The 22837-nt window shown below is 41.3% G+C and overlaps 1 protein-coding gene across 4 annotated transcripts; it reads left to right on the forward strand.

The window, feature by feature from the left end:
• The first annotated feature begins 1049 nt into the window (after positions 1–1049).
• PLEKHF2 (pleckstrin homology and FYVE domain containing 2) lies at positions 1050–21619 on the forward strand. Of its 4 annotated transcripts, none has more exons than XM_054269835.1 (2): positions 1050–1112; positions 18217–21619. In XM_054269835.1, the coding sequence occupies exon 2, from the start codon at positions 18231–18233 to the stop codon at positions 18978–18980; it is 750 nt and encodes a 249-aa protein (XP_054125810.1). In that variant the 5' UTR covers positions 1050–1112; positions 18217–18230; the 3' UTR covers positions 18981–21619. The 4 variants fall into 4 exon arrangements, with proteins under 4 accessions (XP_054125810.1, XP_054125800.1, XP_054125818.1 ...); XM_054269825.1 differs by lacking the exon at positions 1050–1112 and adding an exon at positions 1430–1513; XM_054269843.1 differs by lacking the exon at positions 1050–1112 and adding an exon at positions 1942–1965.
• The last annotated feature ends 1218 nt before the right edge of the window (positions 21620–22837 follow it).

Consider the following 22837-nt stretch of genomic DNA (forward strand, 5'->3'; position numbering starts at 1 on the left):
TGACAGCTCAGGCTGACACACTGCAAGGATTTGACAGGGAAGTGGAAGGCCAGACTGCCATGCTGCAGGGTGCTCCATGTCCTGCTCCCTTTCCTGTGTGCCTCTGCCACAGCAGGAGAAATCCAGCTCAGTGATGTGGCTCTTGCCTATGTGTGTCCCTGTCTGAGCTGGGATGCAAAATCCAGTTGAAAGTCACAGAAAGTTCAGCAGTTTCATGATTACTACTGGAAAGCCCCACTACCTATTTTTAATCCCCAGAAAAGCCAACCACATTATTGCTCAATAATGTGAAATTTGAAAAATGAAACTGCCATATTACATGTAAGTGAAATTTTCTTGAGAAAAAAAAAAAAAAGCCCATTGGGCCATTTTCCAGTGCAGACTTTGGCATTGGAGCAACACCATCGAAGTGAATGGTGCTGTACCCTGTTACCTGTCCTTGCTCCAAAACTCTTCAGAACCTCCCAGGCCCCCTTCCCCCCTGACAGCACCCATCAATGGCTGGAAACCCTGGAGGATCAGCGGAGCTGCCGAGCAGCCGGCTAGATTTGGGAAATACTGCTCTGGGTGACTCCATGTGTACACACAAAAAATTCCGACACAGAAGGTGGAAGGGGCTCCTTGTGCTTACAGTGTTTCTGGTGGGAGCCTTTCTGCCATAGTTTCTCCAGGCTTACCAGCAACTCTTCAGTCTGAGACATGTTACTAATTCCCTTCCATCTGCTGCGTAGAGAGAGGTGGTTAAAAACGTGCCCATCCCGAATTACCTCTGGGCGAGCATACTTAGAGCTAAGCACAAACCCGCGATCGTCCACAAAGAAAATGTCTTAGAAAAGCCCGACGAGGGAGCTGTCCGGCCCGGAGCATCCCGCTCCCACGAGGAGCCACCCCAGCCCAGCCCGGCCCGGCCCGGCCCGGCCCGGCCCGCCCTCCCCGCTCAGGGCGGCTCTGTGGGCAGGCAGCTCGCGGCTGAGGCGCTACTCCTTCCCGCCCAAGATGGCGGCGGCCCCGCCCCGCCGGGCGGTGTCCCGGAGCCCGTCCCCCGGCGCGGGGTGTATGACCGCGGCCGTGCGGCGAATAGGGCAGGCGGCGGTCGGAGCGGGCTGTACCGGGTGAGCAGCGTCGTCCGGCCGTGTTCCGGGCGGCCGTGGATCGGCTTGGGTTGGGGCTGACCGGGGAGTGAGAGAGAAACTTTCCTTGCGGAGCCCTTCTCCGCCGGGACTCCGGCCCCTCTCCCGCGGCCATGTTGAGAACCGGGATCTGCCCGGGGGGGGAAGGAGCTCCCCGGTGGGAGGCGGCGCTGAGCTCCGCTGTCCCACCGCGGGGCTGGGGCAGCGCCGCGTCCCGCCGGCAGGGAGGGAAGGAGGCGGCGGGGCGGGCAGGACCTGGGGAAGGAAGGGACGGCGGCGGGCGCTGGCTTGTCCCAGGGCACTGAGGGATTTGGGGGTCTCGGAAACGAGTTCGTCTTCGGGAAAGGGGAGGAACAACGACGGCGGCGGGCCCGCGGCGTTACGTAAGTGCCCGAAACTCCTCGACTCGTGACTCCGCCGAGGCGCCTTGAGGCGGCGGGACGGGCGGGCGGGCGGAGGGCGCTTCCTGCCCCGGCGGGCTGGCGGGGCCGCGCTGCCCCCGACCCTTCGCTCGCCCCGGGAAACTCCGTGTCGTTCTCAGAGCGAGTCGCCCGAAAAGTGTTGGTACTGTTGTGAAAAAACAGCGGAACCGCGAGTCGTGCGGCTGCGAGCATAAGGTGCCTGGTTTTTTTTTTTTCCTGTATGAAATTCGCCTGTTTTGAGGGGGATGTAACTGCTCTGCCGGAGATACGTATGGCTCATAAGCTGTTTTCTGAAAGTAGCTCGAGAAAAGACAGCTGCATGTTTTTCCTCTCGCCTCATTCGAAATACTTATGTTCATAGGCACCGATGTTTATAAATGGCAAAACTGCTCATCACGGCAAGAAAGCGATGGGTGAGTCTGCTGAGCAGCACGTCCTGGCATCGGCTTTGTCCCTACTAAGGGAAATAGCTGTAACTCGAGTTTTGACATGAAGCATCAGTACAATGGTTGTTGATAACCAAAAGGACCTTTTATATCCTTAACCAGAGATCAAGGATTGTCTTTTGGCTCAATTGATGCAAATGCTTCCAGAAGCATCATTAAGTTGTAATTCAGGCTGTCCTCAGGCTGTGCTAAGAGTTACTGAAAGGGTTGATGCTTATTTGAGAAACACTATAGCCGAAGCTTCAATGTGCCTAACAGCTTAAGGTCAGATGAGGTTAATACAGTAGGCAAAGTGACTCTAAAACCAGACCCACAACACAGGAATCTGTTTCAGAAGTGAGACTGCAAATTCCTCTTTCTCTCCTGAAATGAGGAGAACTTAAATATTCAGATCCTAAATTCTGATACTTGTATATTGAATTATTTTAGGGATGCCTGTCTGAAAGAAGGGAAGTATTTAAAGACAGCAGTATAATCGGCGCTGAGATCCTGCAGATTAATTGCTTTGTGTGCAGTCATCAGCATGCAGAATGGAATCGGTTCTTTAGCTCGGAAGGCAGTGCTCTTGCTTTTAGCCTCTAATCTAAATACTGTTGACTAATTCCAGTGGGTAATAGGAATCCCTGTGTTGTTAAATATCTTTTATATCAGCTCACTTTCTTGAATAATACTTTCTCAAGAGTTTTAGTGTCACCAATTTTGTTGAAAACAACAGTGAAAGTGAAGTGTTGTGTGCCTGAGTCCCAAATTCTTCCTTCTGAATGCAAATCAGCTGTGTGCAGTTTGGTGTGTCTGCGTTTTGCTCTACATAGAAGCCCACATAGAGGAAGTTCCTTAAATGCTAAATGAGAGTTGGTGTGTAGAAATTTTTAGCTGGAGAAGCTGGTTCAGTTTTCTCATTGTGCTCTGTAGAAAGAGAGTAGCATCTTTTTAGCTGAAAAGCGAGTTTTCATTAGGTGCAGTGATGAAATAATTTTTCAGCTAGAGTTTTGTCCTGTCTCCCTTAATCAAGGGCTGAGCTTTAACCGTAGTAATTAGACATGTCCCCAGAGTGACAGAAGGATCTATCCATAGTATCCTAAAGCCCTTTAGTTTATGAAAAATATCATTGGCAAGCTGTTTGCTATATTCAAAAGCTATGGTGGGTTTAAGTTTTGCTGTTGTGGTTAGTGGATGCAGGGTAGTTTCAGAGCAGTGAAGAGGTGGAACTGCATTTTCAGGTGAGGCACGATATGACAGCGTATTGCCAAAAGCCCCATGAGAGCAATTATGGCAGAGTACAAACACTGGTTTCATACACTTACAGCTTTTTTAGTGGCTTGTCTTCACCAAAGAGGGCTAGAGGTGTTTAAGTGAAAGCTTTGGGTCAAGGCATGGCACATAGATAAGGCAGAGTTTATTTTTTTAGTACTTGCAGACCTGATTTTCTGAAAATGTATGTTAGATAAAATGTTGGAAGTGATGTCCCAGCAAACAAAATGGCATGCCAGTTTTTGTTCTTAAAGTGAACCTGTTAGTGAGTGATGTCAAGTAAGGAAATCCCAGTATTAAAAACTAATACAATTCTTAGATGATGATAGGCTAGAAATACAAATTCTTGATTTTGTACTAGAAAATGGAACTTTGTTCTGTACAGCTTCAAATGGTAAAGGTACGTTTGTGATTATTTTAAGCTGTGTTAATATTCAGGCTTACTTTTTCCATTTAATTTTTGGGGTTTTTTTAAGTTATAGATCATGCTTATATATGTATATTTTACTACTTTCATGAACTAATTCAGTATTTGGATGAAAGTATGATATTCCAAAAGAGAATACGTACAGGCAAATATGGATTTCTGAAATAGAAACACGTATTTAAAACTTTCTCCCTAATGCTGCAAGTGCCAAGTTTGCTGTTGTAGGATGACTTTTGTCTTCATGATTCATTGGAGGACTTGTTTTTATAGTTGAGAGGGGTGAAAAACTACTCTATAGATAGGTGTGGTAGAATATGTTTACTAAAGATTATTTTATTGTTGTCATGAACTCTAAGATATGATTATGTTAGCAAGTAGAGTCCTACAAATTCAAGGCTGCAAGAGTAGTCTGGTTGAAATAAATGAGTCTTTACACATGAGAAGTGGCTTGATTGAGACTTGCAGGACAAGAATTCTCCCTTTATCAAAATAAATATTATTGTGCAGAAGTGTTATTGAAGAGTACTGTGTGTTTTTCAGCCTTCCTTTAATGCTACACAGTCAGAAATGCACACATGTTGACTTTAGTTGCATACATAGGTATGAGTATTGCTTCTTTGGATGAGATTTTTTTTTTTTTTGTTCATTTGATTGGGTTTTTTAATTAGTGATTGTAAATAATTTAAGGATTTAAAAAATGAAATGGAAGGAAGTGACTTTCTATTTTTTCCTCTTTGCATCATTTTATTTTACAGTAAAACAGTGTTAAGCGTATTGTGTATGTAAGGTAGCAGGATTTTGGCATTTGTTAGACTGTGCCAGAATCCTGCTACATGTGCCAGAAGAAGAACAAAAACAGTTGAAAGTTAAGGATTTCCAATACAGGAATGTTGTTGCTGCATCAGCCTGCCCTCCAATCCCCAGTGTAATGGGGGTTGTAAGAATGTGGGTGAATGTAGTAAGACGATGTGCAAGCAATTATTTACTGTGTTGAGAGGCAATCTCTTGAGAAATTTTACTGATTCAAGCACACATGGGGGGCTACTAAATAGTGATAAATAGGATCTTTGTATCAGCAGCTTTAGCTTTTTTTAAGTCCTTCTTGTGCCTCCAGCATATCATCTAGAGGTAACTGTTTTGCTTTTAAGTGCTTAGTATGCCTTCTGAAAAAGGAAAAGTTACAGCATGTTCTTTAACATCTGCATTTCTAAAGTGTACACACAATTTGCTAACCAAATTAACAGTGTACCATACACACAGCTGTTCAGGTTGCCAGCATCTTCCTTGTGCAGGTTAACTTCAGTGCAAACTTTTGTGCAGTTTTCCAATTGTCCTCTGTATAGTCTGTACTCCAGTTGTTTTCCATACAACTAAAATAAATCCAGCACATCTGACAAGCAGTGAAAGGGAAAAGGGCCAGTGAGTGCATTTCCTAGGAAGGCCATCACCTACAATAAGCTGCTGTGATTAAGGGGTTCTTCCAGGAAATAACTCCTTGTTTTTACTCTTCTGCTTTAAATTTCTCCTGCCTTAGCTGTCAATACTTGGTAATGTAAAACTTCTGAGAGTGATTTTCAGTGTACTTCTGTTCTGAAAGCTGTGTGTGACAGTGATTAGTTCCCCTTCCACCCCTCTCTCTGATCTAGGGTAACAGCATCGAGGCAAGTGAACTGCCCTTTTAACACACAGGTTATGTTTGAAGAGCTAGTTACATTGAAGAGTGACAAATTTTATTTATGGCATCATTGTTATAGGTTTCCTTTTGGCTTTTATTAATAGCTGTCACATGTCAGTTTTCTAGACCTTCATCATTCATCCATGTTTCACCAGGTAGCAGCATTTGATGTAAGAAAGGTATTATGTCCCTTGCTCAGAAAGAGAATTCAACCCTTGCCATACTGGCTTATGTGTTTTTTAAATAATGCTGGATAAAGATATTTTAAATACTGCTAGGGATCACCAGTGACAGGTCCATGATTGCAGCCTTCAGTGTTGTCAAGCTTTCTGAAAATCACATGTAGTTTGATTCCAAACCCTAAGCTGTGTTTTGGCTGCCTGCACCTCTGGGATCTCCTGATGCCAGCCCTGCACATGGTTACTGGGGTATGAGCCATTTATGGTACAAATTTGGGCAACTTGTTTCAGTGGTTTTAAATAGTAGGGGAAGGATTCCCTGCAACCAGTCATACTTGTCCTTAGTCCATTCTTGCTGATGAACTAGTGGTGGAAGTTACTTGGAGCTTTTATAATTAAGGAGTGAAGAATTTGAAAGAGTTCAGTATGTCTGTATATTCTGTTTTTCTTACTATAATATTGAAAATGTGCTCCAGCATTGCTATGTCTGATCCTGTTAGGTCAGCAGTCAGCTGCCTGGCCTCTTGAAAGTATTTCTGCAGTATAATATATTATTAGGGTTACCCCTCAAAGTAGAAATTTCTTAGCTTAGGTGGGTCAGGAGCAGGAGAAAGTTGAGGTGATTGCACCTGCTTAGAGAAGAGAAGGTTGAGTGTTGTTACTTGGCTTGTCTTGTTTAGTTTTGTGGAAGTGCTTAAAATTACTGAGCTGATAAAAGAAACCTCTTTGTTGTGCAGCTTCTTTTCCTATAACAAGATTCAAAGAACACATGCAGGTGAAAAAAACTGATATAATAAAAATGAAATAGCAATGATGTTATGTTGCTGTGCTTGTAAATTGTGAGACTCCATGGGAAAACTTTGCTCTCTTTTAAAACATGGCTTGCTAAAAGTGAAAGTCCTTTTGTGTTGTAGTACTTTGTAGAAAATTAATGGCTCTCATCAGGCTCTGACTACTTGGTAACGCTCTCTAGTTTGGTCATGCTGTGAATTATTACCTGTCCTCTAGTCCTTGTTAGACTGTTAGTGAAGCCAATAACTTCTCTCATAATGGTAATAAAAATGAACCAAAGAAAACTTAAAACAGCTTTTTTTTTTTTTTTTTTTTTTTTTTTAAACGCTGTCTTAAGTACCTGTGCATAATAAAAATACATGAGCCACTGAGCAGGCTGCATTTGTGGGAAAAAAAAAAAAGGAAAAGTAAATTCTGTGAACTTGATGAAGGTCTTTGGAACATGTAGCTGGTCTGGTAGCTCTTAGGTGCTGAAACAAGCAGGTGCCCTGAGATCCAGGAGGTGCTATTTTTAATGTATACTTGTGTCTTACAGATGCATAGAGATTTTTCTGTGAATGTTCTGTACTTGTCAGTTAAAGTTACTGCAAGAAGCATGCTGAAAAATACAATTTCCTTCAGTCACTGGAACCCAAATCCTCTTTTTCACGTTGACTGAGAGGTCTGGGTAGCCACGAACAAGTTATCTCCGTGTGTGCTGTAATAATCCACAGCAACAACAACAACAAACCACACAGCCAATCTGGTTTTGGAAAATTGCTTGCAAGATGGATTTGGCAGTAGTTCTTGTAGAACAGCTGCATCTGTGTTTTTCTATAGTAATGACGCTGCGTCCCCTCCTCAAAAGAATTTAAATAGGTCTTTTCTAAAGCTTAAAATGTTGATGCAGTGGGTTCTCTTTGTTATGCTGGGTTGACAAAGCTGAAGCAGGCTCTAGCTTGCTCAGAAATTGGTCAGGTCCTTTTGGCTGTTTTTTTTTTTGGTTTTGTTAAATGTCTCTCACCCAATGTCCATTAAATGTTAAGTGTGTATGTCTGTCAAGTAGTTTGCTTGTCCGGGTGCGTGGCCCGCGCTGCCGAAGGGGCTCTCGCAGTGAAGCTGCTCCTGGAGAAGCCGTGTGTCGGATGGGAGGGGCACGCCCGGCGCCTGGCCAGGCAGCCTGCAAGGGAGGGGCGAGTCCCTGTCCCTGCTGCCAAACTGGAGAGTAACGCTTTGTGGGAGAGGCTCTCCGAACAGCTAAACAGTTGCAGTAGGGAAACGTTTAATTGTAAACAGAAAAATACATCCCGGTGTTTGGTATCGCTGCCTGGTCAAGTGATCTCTTAGGCACCGACTCAGCAGATGGGGTTCGTGTCCCCTGGAACTTCTTGAGGTGGAGCGGGATCCCAGGCTGCTGTCCTCTGCACAGGCACATGTAAAGTGTTGATCTATTGGCTGTGTTTCCTCTGATGTCTTTTATCTACTTAGAACTGTGGAAAACTTCAGAATGAACTTCAGCTTTTTTGAACTTCAGGTCTGTGGAAATGGGTTTTGAAACTGTACTCTGGTGTATGTCCCCAGTGCTTTGGTGAAAATGAAAGATGCAGTTTGCTAGCACCAGAAGTTAAGCTAAACCACTGACAGTGCTCTTAAATACCTGCAGATGGCAAGTCAAAATACTGAGGTGTTTTCCCATGACAATAAAAACTTGATCTGAGTACTGGACTTTTTCAGTCAGTTGTTTGTTAATTAGTTTTAAAGGGCATGCTTGTGTTATGTAGTTTATTAATACATAATTTTTAGATATACAAAATACCAGCTTTTTTACTTATCCCTGTTTTAGTATGCTGACAATTGCAAGTATTTGCTGTGCCTGTAGTTGCCTGGATCTTGCTTTTTGTGCTTTGAGAGACAAGTTTGTCAAAGTTGAGCACTGTTCATGGTGGATCAGGCCTGCCTGTTCATCTCTGCAGAATTCAAGCTTTCAGGGTTTTTGGCTGTGTGCTGTGGTTTGGTTTTTTGTGGGTTTTTTTTTTTTTTTTTTGTGCGTATATTTTTGATTAGTTACCTTTATAATAATTCCTTTAATTCTAGCTATTTCACATGCTTATGCCAGTGGCCTTCTCTTTCACATCTTGAACAGTGTTAAGAATTTTCTCATCTAAATGTGGCAAAGTGCTGCTCAAAGCCATGTAAGCCTGTGTAGGTGCTTTGGAAATGCTCAGCTTATCAAGAGATGGGTAAGGACACAGAAGTTCGTTTAGATAGCTGCCCTGTTTGCTCCAACCCCTGACTGCCAGGTGGGGGATGAAGAATTAAATGTTTCTTCCCAGCAGCAGCTCTGTCTCTAGCATGCCAGAAGACAAAAACAGTACCAGCTACCATGGTTTATTGTAAATAGAAGCCTGACAGTGGTAATAAGCAGCTGACTTCATTAAAAAGTTGGACCTCTTACAAGAATGTTCCTCCTGGACTTCTGCAGTGAGGTATCTTCTCTCCTAAGGGGCATTCTGGTGCTGCAGGGGACAGAAGGGAAATGCAACCCCTTCCAATTGGTCTAGGAGTGCACTCCTGATCACGTACTTCCCTGTGGCACAAACCCTTTAGTACTGCTTGCATTTCCATCTTTCATGTTTTCCCCAAGCCGAAGATAGTGGGAGCAGCTTTAAACTCGGTAATTCTGCGTTTCTCTGTTTCTTTCATGGGTGCCACATGTTTCTTGCTTGGAGCAGGGGTGCTGCTGTTCCTGCACGTGGCCTTATGGCCAAGGTGGTTGCTCTGATCCTTCATGCAGGGCAGGTTTAAAACAGGCCAGACATGTCTGGTGGGACAGCCCTCTTCCGCATGCCTTTCTTTGTGTCTCCTCTATGATTACTTGGAATTATAGCTCCTCTGGATGTGGGAGTTGGACTTTCTGTTTACAAGCAGGTTAAGTTGGTGTTCTATTTCCAGCTGAGGTTTATGGTGTTAAATACCAAACCTTGTGAGGAGCTGATGTGCAGAACTTGGATGGTTTTGCCTGTATATAGCAGCTCAAGGAGTGTGGTGGTTGTTCAGCAGAGTAGCCTGGATAGTAAAACAGCTCTGCTCTGCTCTTACTGTGCTGATACCTATGCTGCTTGGCAAAATAAATAGTCTTTTGCTAAGGATAGCTTTCTGTACCCAAATGAGCTTCTGAGTGGGTTAGGGGATATAAGGTCATACATCTTGAAAGATCTCCCTAGAAATGATCTCTGTCCTGAAGATAGAATTGGCCTTTCTAGGCAATCTTAACTCGGGACTTCCTAACTCCTTTGGATAATGCAAACTTGAAAAGCAATGCACCTGCTGTGCAGGTTTGATAATAAAGTGAGGGTTTTGGTTGTTGTTATACATTTAGAATTATTTACATTATGTGAACAATTATTGCACAATTGGTAAATTAAAGTGAAAGAACAGTCCTTGCTTGTAAGATGGAAATTAGAATATACAAAAATAAACTGTAATTTGTAGAAAGAATTACTAAACTATAAGATGTCAGCCAGTTAAAACAAGAATATCTACACTGTGCTTTCAGGAAGAATTTTAGTAGGATTTGGTTTGTGACAGTCATGTGCAGAAGTTAAAAACAAAACAGTTAATTACAGTTTGTATGAACTGTCATATGGTCCATTATAGTAATTATAGTGTATAATGACATCTAACCAGACAAATGCATGGATTTGCTTTCGTGACTTCCATCACGTAGTTGGACATGACTGTATGCTGGACTCAGAAATAATCTGAAGGTTTTTAAAGCTTTGTCAAGGCAGAGCATTCACAGGCTGCACATTACAGCATGAAGTAATGTGGTTGCTGTGAACATATTTCCGGCCTGGTTTCTGTGGTTGATGCCACAGCATTGGCCAGCAGGTTGAGACAAATGAAGGGTTAAGATTGCTGGGTCATACTGGATATACCAGTAAGGGGGTGAGTTAGCTAATCTGTGTTTCCCCACACTGCAGCCATTGCTCCACAGGCTTGCACAATGCAGCAAGATGTGTCTTCATGGGGGGAAGAAAAAATGCATTCATATAGAAAATCCTAAAAATCATGAGAATCGTAAAATGGGACTTGGGAGAGGTCTACAGTAACACCCTCTTTCCTGCCAGTGTGCTACTGATTGCTGCTTACACTCTTTCTTTATAGTGTTCAGAATAAAACGTTGCAAGCATCTTTGCATCTGTAATCTGAAGCAGCCTTGGTGTTGCCATCATCTTTTCTAGTGTTTTATCTTGCAGCTTTTTTGCCTTTATTAAATACCAGTATTTATTAAGGGTGTGGGCAATGGTTTGAAGATTCAGTAGCTTATATTGCCATAAGGAAAAGGGCTTTTTTTTTTTTTTTCTGTAAATCAAGTCAAAGTTTCTGTCCCACTATCAGTAGCTTTCTGAACACTGCAGCCATTAACCAGGTCAGTCAGAAGTGATTATCTGGATAAAGACTACGCCGAAGTTCAGAGGGATCTTATTGCCTCATTTCCTGCTATCATCTGCGCCTTGATAAAGTCTCTTTAATATCTCTGGTCTTCTTTCTTTTCAGTATGGTGGTGGAGCTTTTTGTTGCACTTGATACTTCTTTGATATATTATCAGGGTTATCCTCTGTATCCTTACCAGCTGGTTATGATACTGATAGCAAGACCTTGTTAAATACAGCAGTTTGGGGAATACTTTTTGGAAGAGAATCATTAAGAGAACTGCTTGTTAGCAGGCTGTATTGTCTTATGTTTTAAATAGCATCCACCTAGCTCCAGCACAGGACAGGCATTTAGTTGTTGCTGTTGTGTCAGCTTTTAGCAGTGATAAGACCTTTAGAAAACATTTGTCGTACCCATATCTCCTAACAACATAATATTTTTGTGGGTAATTTTTTTTTTATTTCACTTAACTTTAAGCTTAAATTGGTCTTTTTACTATTTAATAAAAAGCAACTGGTGAATAATTCAAATATATAATTAACACTAAAAAAGCCATCAGTTAATTGTTACAAATGTATTTAAATAACTGATAATTGAATGAAATACTAAGAGATTAAAAAATGGGTTGATGGATACTTAACATTTCATTTTCCTCAGTATTTTATTTTACATACTAAATTATAGAAACAAAGTTTAATTAAATGCCTCTTTCTATATTATGTTTAATCCAGCTGTTGTTATTGGCCCTACCTGTCAAGGACTGTAAAGGTGTCTCATGCCACCTTTGAATGCTTGGATTCTGATTACAGCTGATGAGATCTAAGTCCTTAGAAAATGTAATTTTGCCAGCCAGGACAAGAGTCAATATCATCCTTCTGAGAAGTACTGAAGGATGCAGGGTAGGAGGTGTAACTACTGAGGCTGAAGTAAGATTTAAGACATGCTGATTTGTCTTCTCACTTGTATCAGATCTGCTGTATGTGTTTCTAGTTCAACGATTTTCCACATTAAAACTATTTTCAGCATGTTAAGCATGGAGAAGTTTCCTTAAACAGGTTGCAGTTCAGAAATTTACACTTGTGTTTTACTTGGCAGTAGTGCAAAATGTCAAATGTTGCTCTTAAGAGCAATATATATAATATTGATGGAGGTCACCATATTGTATAACAGCACTGAGATGCCTTTATAGTTGGAAGTTTGTCCACAAAAGGTAGTGATTCTACTCTTTCAGACAGAGCTTTAAGTGAGGGATGTATGAGGGTCTGGGTAACTTAATTTTTGGTGTTTATGCAGCTGTAACTCAAATTAGCCTGTCTTCCTTGCATAGGTAAAGTGCAAGAGGAAAATTGTATGAGTCTGATGTGATAATATATAATAATTACTTTAAACTTGTTGCTAAAATACTTCCATGTAACTAAGTGACTGATTCTGCCTGATGAACTCTTTTTAGGAAAAGTGATATTTTCCTCTTTGAATCCAAATAATGAGTCATCTTACTAACCAGTCATTTAATGCACAGTAGATATCTGGTCTGCAGATAGTTCTTATCTGTCTTTGGTTTGCAATTTATGTGTTTCTGAATTGCAAAAAATTTCTTTTGCTCTTCTCTACCTTTCATATATGTTTAATTTGTGTGATTTAAGTGTAATGAAGCACAATGAATTTCTGTTTGAAATTTGTTTTATTCAGAACTTTCAAGTTGTGGAGTCAAACTTGATAAAACCTGTAACTTTTGCCTGCTATTAAGAGACTTGGAAACTTTTATGAAGCATGTATGTTACCTTTAGGTAAGAAGGATGGTTAATTTGAATGTATGTGATGTAGCAGAGTTGCTGGTGTTGTATGTGCAGGTGTGGGAACAAGGGCTCTCTATGACAACTGGGTAATTATTTATATGTTATTGTGTGGCAAGGTATAATGTGCTTTGATTTAGATCTGCTGTTTCTGCCTTTTTTTTTTTTTTTTGTACTCCTCCATTTCTGCCTCTTTTCTATTCCCTAGATTTGCTTCACTGCACCCATATCTAGATCTCACTTGACCATTCTGATGGTGTGGTTAGACACACTTTTTTATTGGACTTGTGTTACTGAATCTGGCTTTGAAACATCCAGCATCCTGCTGCAGCTTTAGGGCTGGATGGGCCTCTTTGTGATTAGTTCTGAGCTCTTGTGCTTTTTGCAGCAGCTTAAATAAGCTTTTTTTCTTTAAAGCTGTCACCTTAACTGTGAGTATTCATAGGAATGGATAAGCTGCCTGTGTCCTGATAGCATACTCTGAGAAATACAGACTGCCTGGTTTGTATTAATGCAATGTGTTAAATGTAGTTGTTAACAGCCTAATAGCTAATTGCAAAGATGATGATAGATTAACTGACAATTATAACAAGGCCAGTAATATTTTTCTCCCTTGAAGGAGTCTTGAAGAAAAATAATACTAAAAATTAGATGTTTATTAATTAGCAGTTGTTAACAAGGACTGTACACTGGACTTGATTTGTTCTTGCTCAAGCCAAAAGTAATGGAACACTGCCAGTTCTGCTGTCTTGCTGAAGAAACTTGGGAATTTGGGTTGTGTCTCTCCTGAGCACCCTCTGTGCCTCTCCTGGAGCCTGAAGGGAGTGGTGTTGATGGTAGTGTGCACTGAGCTGGGGTGAGGAGATGTTTAGTGCTGAGCTGCCTGCAGTCTGCCTCACTGTGCCATAACAGCTTTTTCATCTCATTTCTCCCCTCCAGCACCTTTGTTATTTGTGGTTTTGCTTATGGTGCTAACTGCTACAGTGCTAATGTACTGGTAGTGAATTGGGTGTAACTATGTCAGTCAGGGTTGCATTCTTTTTGGTTGACTCCTTTTGTCTGTCCTCAGCTGCAGCAATTCTGTGCAGTTTAGTCTGGTCACTGTCACAAGCAGAGCTAGCATATGAAATAAACATTCTATTTTAAATAAGACCTGTAGAAGCATTGAGTCCTGGGAGAGCACTGGTTTGGTCTCCAGGATACAGTGGCAGAAAGAAAAAATTATGTGGAAAGTGACTTGTCTGTGCACAGCAACCCTAACAGAATTATTTTCCTGCTGCAGTAGTTTGGAATGTTAATAACTGTAGTAAGTGCGTGACTTCCTCAGCATGGATTGTGTTTTAGGTAAGTGGATAACTTGTTAGTTCTTCAGAAATTTCAGTGATGTCTGTTGTTTGATCACATTGAAGGGGCTTGTTCTTGCCAACAGGATACAAGTGTAAAATTAGAAATGGAGGAGCAAGATCTTGATATCAGATTTGTTCTTTCTCTTGAAGCTTCTTGTAAATAAAAGTGGATATAACTTAAATGTCAAAAACAGTTCTTTATGTTGTAGGAGAGTTGGGGCTTTCTGTGTCATGAGTATTTTGTCACCTTTATATGGCATATTATGCCATGGAAATGAAAGCCTTTGCCCAGCATTTTCATCAGGAAAGGTACTAAGAGTGTGTGTGTGAGAGGGACAAACTGAAGGTATTGCAGCATTTTGCGAGTTGAGATTTATTTATTTGGAAAGACTTGTAAACCCTGCTTAGGAAGTAGCTCTTTGTAGCTAGTTTTCTTACAAAGTGATCTGTTTGTGTTCTTTTGGTTTGTTTGGGGGCAGGTTTTTAAATGTTTTGACTAGCAGCTAGTATTGTGCTGCCGTCTGAATACAGCACATGAATCTGATGGCTGTGAGGACCAGCAGTCCATCACAAATGGGGTCCCCCTTGCATGAAGGCCTCAGGACTTTTAGGAGTTTGTGTGCCAGAAGTGTGAAATCAGTCACATATGATAGAAGTGGGAATGAATTTCACAGCATCCATAAACGGAGACACTATGTAAGTGTCTTACTAAACTGTAAGACACTCTCCCCTTAAGTGGAGCTGTCTGACCTTTTATTTTGAAGCCTGTAGTTCTGGTTTATTCTTCACTTGTTTGGGGAAGGATTTGGGTATGTTTTCAGCAATTTGCCATTAATCAGGAATCACTTTGTTTGATCAGGTCTTGACATCCTGCATCTTCAGGGCAGTAATCCAGTATCTGCTTCTCATGGTGGCCAACAGTAGAAATTTCAGAATAAAGTTTAACTGGAAGAGAGGAGGATATTGCCACCCAGTTCCAGGGCATGATGATCTGCTATCTCTTACAATAGATCTGAATATGCTTTAAGACAAGATTGTAATTTTTAAAGACTGGTAATTGATAACTTTGTTTTTGGACTGTGACATCTTGGGGTTAAAAGTTCCTTTGTGTGTCCAAACAGTATTTAATTTAAATCTCCTTGGTCGATGTGCTCATGAGAGCAAGAGGTGCACTTCTTGTAACTTTAGCTCTTGTCAGTTAGGGATATCTTCCCTTGTATTTGTATTTTTGTCACATTTCATGATTATTTGTAATCAGGATGTATTTTGGATAGTTTCCCCTCCATTTCTGAACTTACTTCCTTTCTTAGAAAAGGCTAGTAAAGGTGTATGAAATGTGTGCGTAGTATTTCAGATGGATTTTTAATTTTTAGTTCTTTAAAAAATCAAGAGAAAAATATCTGCATGCTTATTCTAAAAAGTCCAATGTGTTAGTGTGGGAAAATACAATTAATGCCTTGGAAAGGTGGAATTGGCAGCAGCAGTCTCTGGCATTTACAGGCTTGAGGCTGGCAGGTGGGAATGTTTATCCATCTCAGAAAAAGGTTTCAATCTAGAAGATATGCAATTTATCTTGTCTTTCCTAATAGTTTTTAACTTTCCCAGGATTCTTGTTTAAGGTCTAGTTAGTGATTATTTTCACAACAAGCTCAAAATAGTCTTAGGCAGAAGTTCTGGAGCTGTGTCTCTTGATTTCAAGCCATGATGATTATTAAACATTCCTGGTTGGAGTTGTTTTCTCTTAAATTGTCCTAGGGAACAGTTAATTGAAACCTTTAGCTTTTTCTGTCCTTGTTTTCTTCTCCCAGTGACTTGTATTTTGAAAGCTTTTGCAGTGGCCTTGAACTGAGTTTGCAGTTTATTGGTGGGGAGTGCAGTGGCTGAGTTGGAGCTGTGGAGCAGCAACTGCTTCCTACAGGTGGCTGTGACTGCCCACCAGGAGCTTCTCTGAAACCCTTCAATGTGGTTGTGTTTGTGGGGTGGGGTGGCAGCAGTGTTCCCCCTGTGGACTACCAAAAGCATTTAACTTGCTGTAACTTGTAGATCATTTGTATAAAAGTGCAAGTTCATAAGTGGTGCATGTTTGATTTGTAGCTGCAGAAAAATGTGTTTTCTGGGCTGTCTGCTTTGCATTGCAATGACTGATGTCCTTTCCCACTTCATGGAGAGCATGGGATTACTAAATAACTTTAGACTGACCCTGTGACTGAGGCCATGCTTTTTAAGTTTGAAGGGCTGTTGGTTCAGTTTTGATGTTTGCAAAGGCTGTTGATTTCTCTTATATTGTTAAATGGGAATGGTTATTTGGCAGTTAATGGCAATTAACTGTTGTTCCAGATTCTGGACTTCAGCATTCAGGCACCTGAATTTGATTTTGGAGCCTAGGACAGCAGCAAGTACACATAAAAAAAGCTCCTAGTTTCTTTTCCATTCCCTTCTTACTACTTGGCAGTTTGTATTTTGTCTTCACCTTCTGCAGTTCAAAATTGTTTTGTATTTGGTGGCTTTATCCTAACCATAAAACCAGTTAACACAATATTCATGTATTGTGCTAATGCTGTGAGGCATGTAAAGAAAATTCAAAAACAGCACTGAGAAATAACTTTTAGAGATTCTTCTGTCTTGAATTATCTTCAATACAAGATAATGTGTGCAGAGTTTAAAGAGGTAGTTATATCTGCAAGCTCACTTGTCAAACTCTTTCAGTGTGAAACTGATTACACTTTCAGAGCAGTAACTTAAAGTGTGTGTGATCACAGGTAACATGTTTATTTAGATGAGGCCTGGTGAGATGTTTCATCCCTATATTGTAAGGAGGTATCTGTGCTTTGATTCATAGGAGGAAGATTGCCTGGATCGGGTTGTAGCAGAGCGATGGAGTCTGAGCTGTGTCTCAGCCGTTTCCTCTCGGTTGTAGGCTGATGCTGTATTCATGGCAGGCAGTGCAGATTAAAGAAAAAGTAGGTGATGTAGAGGACTTCCCATCCTGGGATCATGTTGTGAAGCACAGGTAGAAGGCACTGGAGTATTTGCTGCTCTGCTTTTCTTCACTGTCCAGAGCTGTGGCTGTAGCAAGGGGCGTTGTGAGCCCTGTGCGAGGCATGGGGGAGCATCTTCTGTGTGCTGAGAGTCTGTCCATAGCACTTGCCTCTGCCAGATGTCTCACTGCTCCATCAAGCACAACAGTTCAGGTTCATGGCTGTGCTCACAAGGGGTTTGAAGGGAGCAGATCTGGATCAGGCTGGCAGGATTTGCCTTTGCCAGACTTCTGCCTGGGAAAATTCTAGGGCAAAAGAGGCTAAAGAGTGGTTTGCCAAGGTATGAATCACTGTAGTGACTTCTTAATTTTAGTTCCCTGTTGGATGCCTTAGCTATCTCACACAAGAAAAAAATCTTGCTTGCTACTTGGGGAACAACAAGATGGGGCTTTAATCTGTAATGGGACCATACAGTTAATTAGCACTTCCTGAAATTATAAGTAATCTTTTTTAAACTTTGAGGTGGTGCAGGTCACTTAGTCTTTCTCAGGAGCAATTGTGAGCTGTGTGGCTTATCCTCTGTGTGGGTTGCCTGAATGTGATGGATGCAGATGGGGCTCATGTAGGTGAAGAGACTGTGGAACTCCTGCAAAATGAAGGCAGCAGAAAGCAGGTGATGAGCCACCAGCCATGACTCACACCCTGTTCCTGGCTCAAGAGTTTGCCATGAAAGCAGAGGTAATGGGAGGTGCAAGCTGTGGCCTATGCAAAATGTTTCCAGCAGGTAGATTCATGTTTTTGGCTCGTGATTTGAGGTTTGCATACTGGAAAAAACGAGCAGTAGTGAGCTAGTTTGGGGAGTGTGGTTTCCTATGTGAACAGCAATTATATAATTTGTTTGTTGTGTTAAAACTAATGTGGGTCTCCAGGCTGCTCAGTTAACTTGATGTTTTTGTAGCATTAGAATTTGAAATGATGGATGATACTTCCTGTTGCCATCTGGAGAAGGTGCAGGAGGATATAAAGAGAAATATGAGCATTAAACCAGGATGCAGTAGCCTTACTGAAGAGGAACTGGTTTGTTGCTGGAGGCTTCCAAATGCAGTGCTGTAGGTGCTGTCTGTGTGATAAAGATAGCTGTCAGCTGCATAGAACATTTTTGGTTTTGGAAAAAAGACTAACCGGTTGCTAAAAATTCTTAGATGTTAATACTTATTTAAATCTAGCCCAAGTCAGTGCCTCTCAGCCAGCAGGTCCTGTTAGAATTTTAAGAAATGCAGGGTTGGTACCTTCCTTGGGGAAGGCTGCTTGCTGTCGAGTTCGATCCTCTTCTAATAACAAACTTTTTTTTCTGATTTTAGGATACTTGTGAAAGATGGTGGATCGCTTGGCTAACAGCGAGGCAAATACTAGAAGAATAAGTATAGTGGAAAACTGCTTTGGAGCAGCTGGTCAACCCCTGACTATTCCTGGCCGCGTTCTGATTGGAGAGGGAGTCCTAACAAAACTCTGTAGGAAGAAGCCCAAAGCAAGGCAGTTCTTCCTGTTCAACGACATTCTTGTTTATGGTAACATTGTCATCCAGAAGAAGAAATACAACAAACAGCACATAATCCCACTGGAGAACGTCACTATTGATTCCATCCAGGATGAGGGAGACTTACGGAACGGGTGGCTTATCAAGACACCAACCAAGTCCTTTGCGGTTTATGCTGCCACCGCCACGGAGAAGTCGGAGTGGATGAACCACATAAATAAATGTGTTTCTGATCTGCTCTCCAAAAGCGGGAAGACCCCCAGCAATGAGCACGCGGCCGTGTGGGTGCCGGACTCGGAAGCCGCGGTGTGCATGCGCTGCCAGAAAGCCAAGTTCACTCCCGTCAACCGCCGGCACCACTGCCGCAAGTGCGGCTTCGTCGTGTGCGGGCCCTGTTCGGAAAAGAGGTTCCTGCTCCCCAGCCAGTCTTCCAAGCCAGTGAGAATCTGCGACTTCTGCTACGATCTGCTTTCTACGGGGGAGATGACTGCCTGTCAGTCCGCTAGGTCAGACTCCTACAGCCAGTCACCCAAGTCATCTTTAAATGATGTATCTGATGATGATGATGACGAAGACAGTAGCGATTAAGGACCAAATGTTTTTCCATGTGTTGCAAGTTGTGTTTCAAACCATACGGAGCTGCTTTTGGGGAAGTCTCTAGTGAGGTTCCTCAGAGAAATCCTGTTCTAGCCATGAAATATGCCTGAATATCTTCAATGTGCCTCAATCTATGAATTCTCTAGACAATAGTTGTTTATTTCTCTCCTCTGCAGGGATAGACTGGTGCAAATGTTATTAGAATATTTTCCAACTTCATTTACTTGAGTGGTGTCTGGGTTAGACTTTTGTGGAAGATTGGAGAATGAAATGTACTTTCTTAATTTAACAACCCATACTTTCTAATGTTTCACATTGGTATGTTATGTGGGATTTTTTCAGAACTAGGGAGGAAAACTGTGAGCGTGCACGGGATGGTGATGTTTTTGTTAATCCTGTAGACTCATATCTTTTTAGCCATGGTATATAATTAATTACAAAGTCATCCAGTGCACAAGCTTAAATGTCACAAAACTTGGGAACTCTTGTTTTGCTGTTACTTATGATGTCCTATGCCAAGCAGTGCCTTATACCAATTGTGCTGATCCAGGAAGAAACAAACCTATTTTATGTCTGTATTTGCCTGAATGCTGGTATCTGAGAGATTGTTGGTGCTATTTAAAATAACTGCTGTGTTCAAAGTGGAGCTTTGACAAGGTCATAACTGTACCCCATGTTGGATGATGGACACCCAAATGTTACGTCCTCACCTGTGCAGGCAGGCCTGAAGACTCTGCAGATTCCCACAGGATTCAGCAGCTTTCTCCTTGCAGAAGTTCTGTTGTAGGTTGGGATCTTGAGATGAGAAACTTAGGGAGATTCTTCATGGGGATTTATTTACTTTGTTTTCAGAATAGTTTCTAAGTTTCAAATTTGGCAAATGCATACTGAAATTTTAGTTGGGTGATACAGCATTTGGGTGTGCTAGCCTACATATTTTTGGAAGTAATTCCCAAAGATGTCACAAGATGTTTTTTTTCTTAAAACACTGGTGAGAGTACTGGGTTTTTTCTTTCCCCCAGGAGTTTTATTGGCTTGTTTAAAAATGACCTCATATTTTGAACAAGAAGCCTGCAAGTATCCTTGTAAAACTGGCTTTCCTTTTTACACAGCTGACCTCAGGATAAATGTGAGATGCAAGTTCATTTTAAATGAATACCCAGGACCAAGAGAGATGTATTTAAGGACTATCATGAAATTGTCAGTGCAGAAAATGTCTCTATTATAGTGTTCACTTTAATTTCTTGAATACAGAAGTGTCATGTTCCTGTATAAATGCAGAATTTACACTTGCAAAGACATGTTAAACCCCCAAATATATGTTTCTGTGTTTTTATAATGATAACCTCAAATTTGAAGCAGAAAAACCTCTTTGAAATAGTTGTATGGATATAGTAGCGACTGACTTTATACAAAAAAATGTTAAAGCTTTGTATCTATACATGACAATTTCTGCACTGTTTGCCTTGGTTGGCAATAATTGGGTTAAGTATTTATTGAATAAACAATCAATGCTGCATGTTGCACTAGTCTCCCATTCTGTATGCTGAAAGTGTCAGTCATATTTTTTTTATAACATTTAGCAGAGTACTTCAGAGCCATATCCCTCCATGAGATTTCTGGTAGCTAAAGGTGCACTTAGCATCTATAGAGAGGCACTCTACACTCATACTTTGCAAGACATTGCTTCAGGTGAAAATTGCATCAGTATTTTTAGCTTAGACAATTTCTCAAAATAAGGCTTTCTTTAGAAGCGCTGAGGAGTATTTGTTCTACTTGGAAATAAATACACAAAGGGAAAAACACTTTGATACAGACTTGGGACCAGGAAGATTCTGTAAAATTGCCAGGTTGTATATATTGAAAGACTAGTGGAAATAAAGAGTTGCATATACTTTTTCCTTGAAAGATGAGGGAGTGGGGACCCTGCAGCAGGGAAAATGGGCTGTTCTGAGAAGGCACTTTGTGTTAATAGTGCTTACCTTTTGTACCTTTTGGTATTTCTATTTTAGGAGTGGAGACTTGCTAGCTTCAGTTTTTCTATGGAATCAAAGTCCAAGCCTCCCTCGTACATACCTTCCAACGACTAACAATTGTTTTCCTCCTTATCCAATTGTTTCCTCTTTCTTAAGCTGTCAAATATTAACTTGTCTTATTAAAGAGTCCATCTCCTTGTGTACTTTCCCCTTGGTTTCCATATGTTTTGCTTTTCAGCACCTTTTGGTGGTGGGAAAAGGGTTTCTCAGAGTTAGATCACATCCTGTAATTTGAGAATGTACCTGTACCTACTTCGTATATCTTTTTATCTGTGAATGAAACTTGCACTGTGCTGCACTGACCCCTGAAGCTGTAACCAAACCAATGTGTGCGTGTGGAATTTTTCACCTGAAATTGTTGTATATGGTCCAAGCTTTTTTAAAAAGCATTAAAAAAGGTGTTTTATGGAAATATTCCTATTCCTCAGTGATATTTGTTTAAAACTTTACAAAATGGACTGAACATTGACTTCTCTTGTAGTTAAAACATTCTGAAAGGGCTCATTTCATACTTTGTAATCTTGTTCTGTCAAGTTATTTTATTTACAAATACATGGTATAGCTTCAAGTCTGTGTTTAATTTTCTTTAACTGTCGGCCTTCCAAGGTGAGAGAAAACAGGGCAGCTGGTATTTACATTGACATGTAGTTTAGCAGCAGGTGTTTTCACTGTCAGGAGATACCAATAAACTGGGAGCATAAACCTGCAGAAGGAGTTGTAGGAGTAATTCTGAAATCAGTGTGGTTATGGATTTAGATGCCAGTTATGCACTTAAGGAATGATTTGAAAGAAGTATGACCAAGCACATTGCAAAGGTTGGCTTTGTTGGACTGGTGTTGGTTGCTGGAAGTGACAGTTCCAGTCACTGGAAGAGGCTGGGGGCCCTGTGTTTGGAGTGGCACAGCTCCAACGCTACAGGTCTCTGTTCTTGGTCCTGTCACACCACCCCTGGGCACAAGACTTCTTGGGGTATCGAACAGGAGAGGAACTTGGTACTTCTCCCAAAACTGCTGCACTCTCCAGATCATAAAACGGGGATTATGTGTGGGCAGTCTTTGTATTTTGGGTACCTTTTGGTTGTGGTAGATTTAACCTCCTTTTTCTTTTTCTAAATTCAATGAAATAAAAGCAACAGTGTGCATGTCTCCTCCAAGGCTCTGCAGTCAGTTTCTGCTTTGTTGAAGATTCTGTATTGGAAAAATAAGTACATGTTTGCTTTAGCTAAGTTCACATTTTGAACACTGTTTACTAGTACTTCATAGGTCATTTGCTAGAAATATTAATGGAAAGGGAAAAGTCTTTCTTTTGAAGATTTTAATTGAACACTAGTAATTTTAGCTTTTGCACCTCAACTGCCATTAAGATAAATTCCGCTGTTCTCCCTTCAGATTTGATGCAGCTGAATTTGCTGTAGCTGTAATCTGAGGGTCAAGCACTGCTACTCAGTTGAAACAAAGTTTAACAAAATGGGGGAGTGGATTAATGAGTGCTGAATGTGCAGTGGAGCTTTTAAGGTCCTGTCTGTAACAGGCAGATTATGAAAATCACATTCAGAAACCTTGTATTTATGTGAGGCTTTCCCCCCAGGGGACACGCTTTAGCTAATCTCTTAATGCAAATGAAACGGTGGCTGTAGTTGCTGGTTAATGTTTGTGTGGAAGCAGATTATGGATTGTATTGTGATTTTTGTATTTTCCTGTAAGCCCTGAACTGAGAGAAGCATGCCTGGTTCTGTTAGCAGATACAGACAGAAAAGAGTTAGAGTATTGATATCCCCCCTTTCCCCTTCAACAGCAAATTATTGTAGTAAAT

The sequence above is a fragment of the Melozone crissalis genome, unplaced genomic scaffold (assembly GCF_028551555.1).
Source record: "Melozone crissalis strain CALT ecotype California unplaced genomic scaffold, PUWL_Pcris_2 ptg000002l_1, whole genome shotgun sequence".
Classification (NCBI taxonomy): Eukaryota; Metazoa; Chordata; class Aves; order Passeriformes; family Passerellidae; genus Melozone; species Melozone crissalis.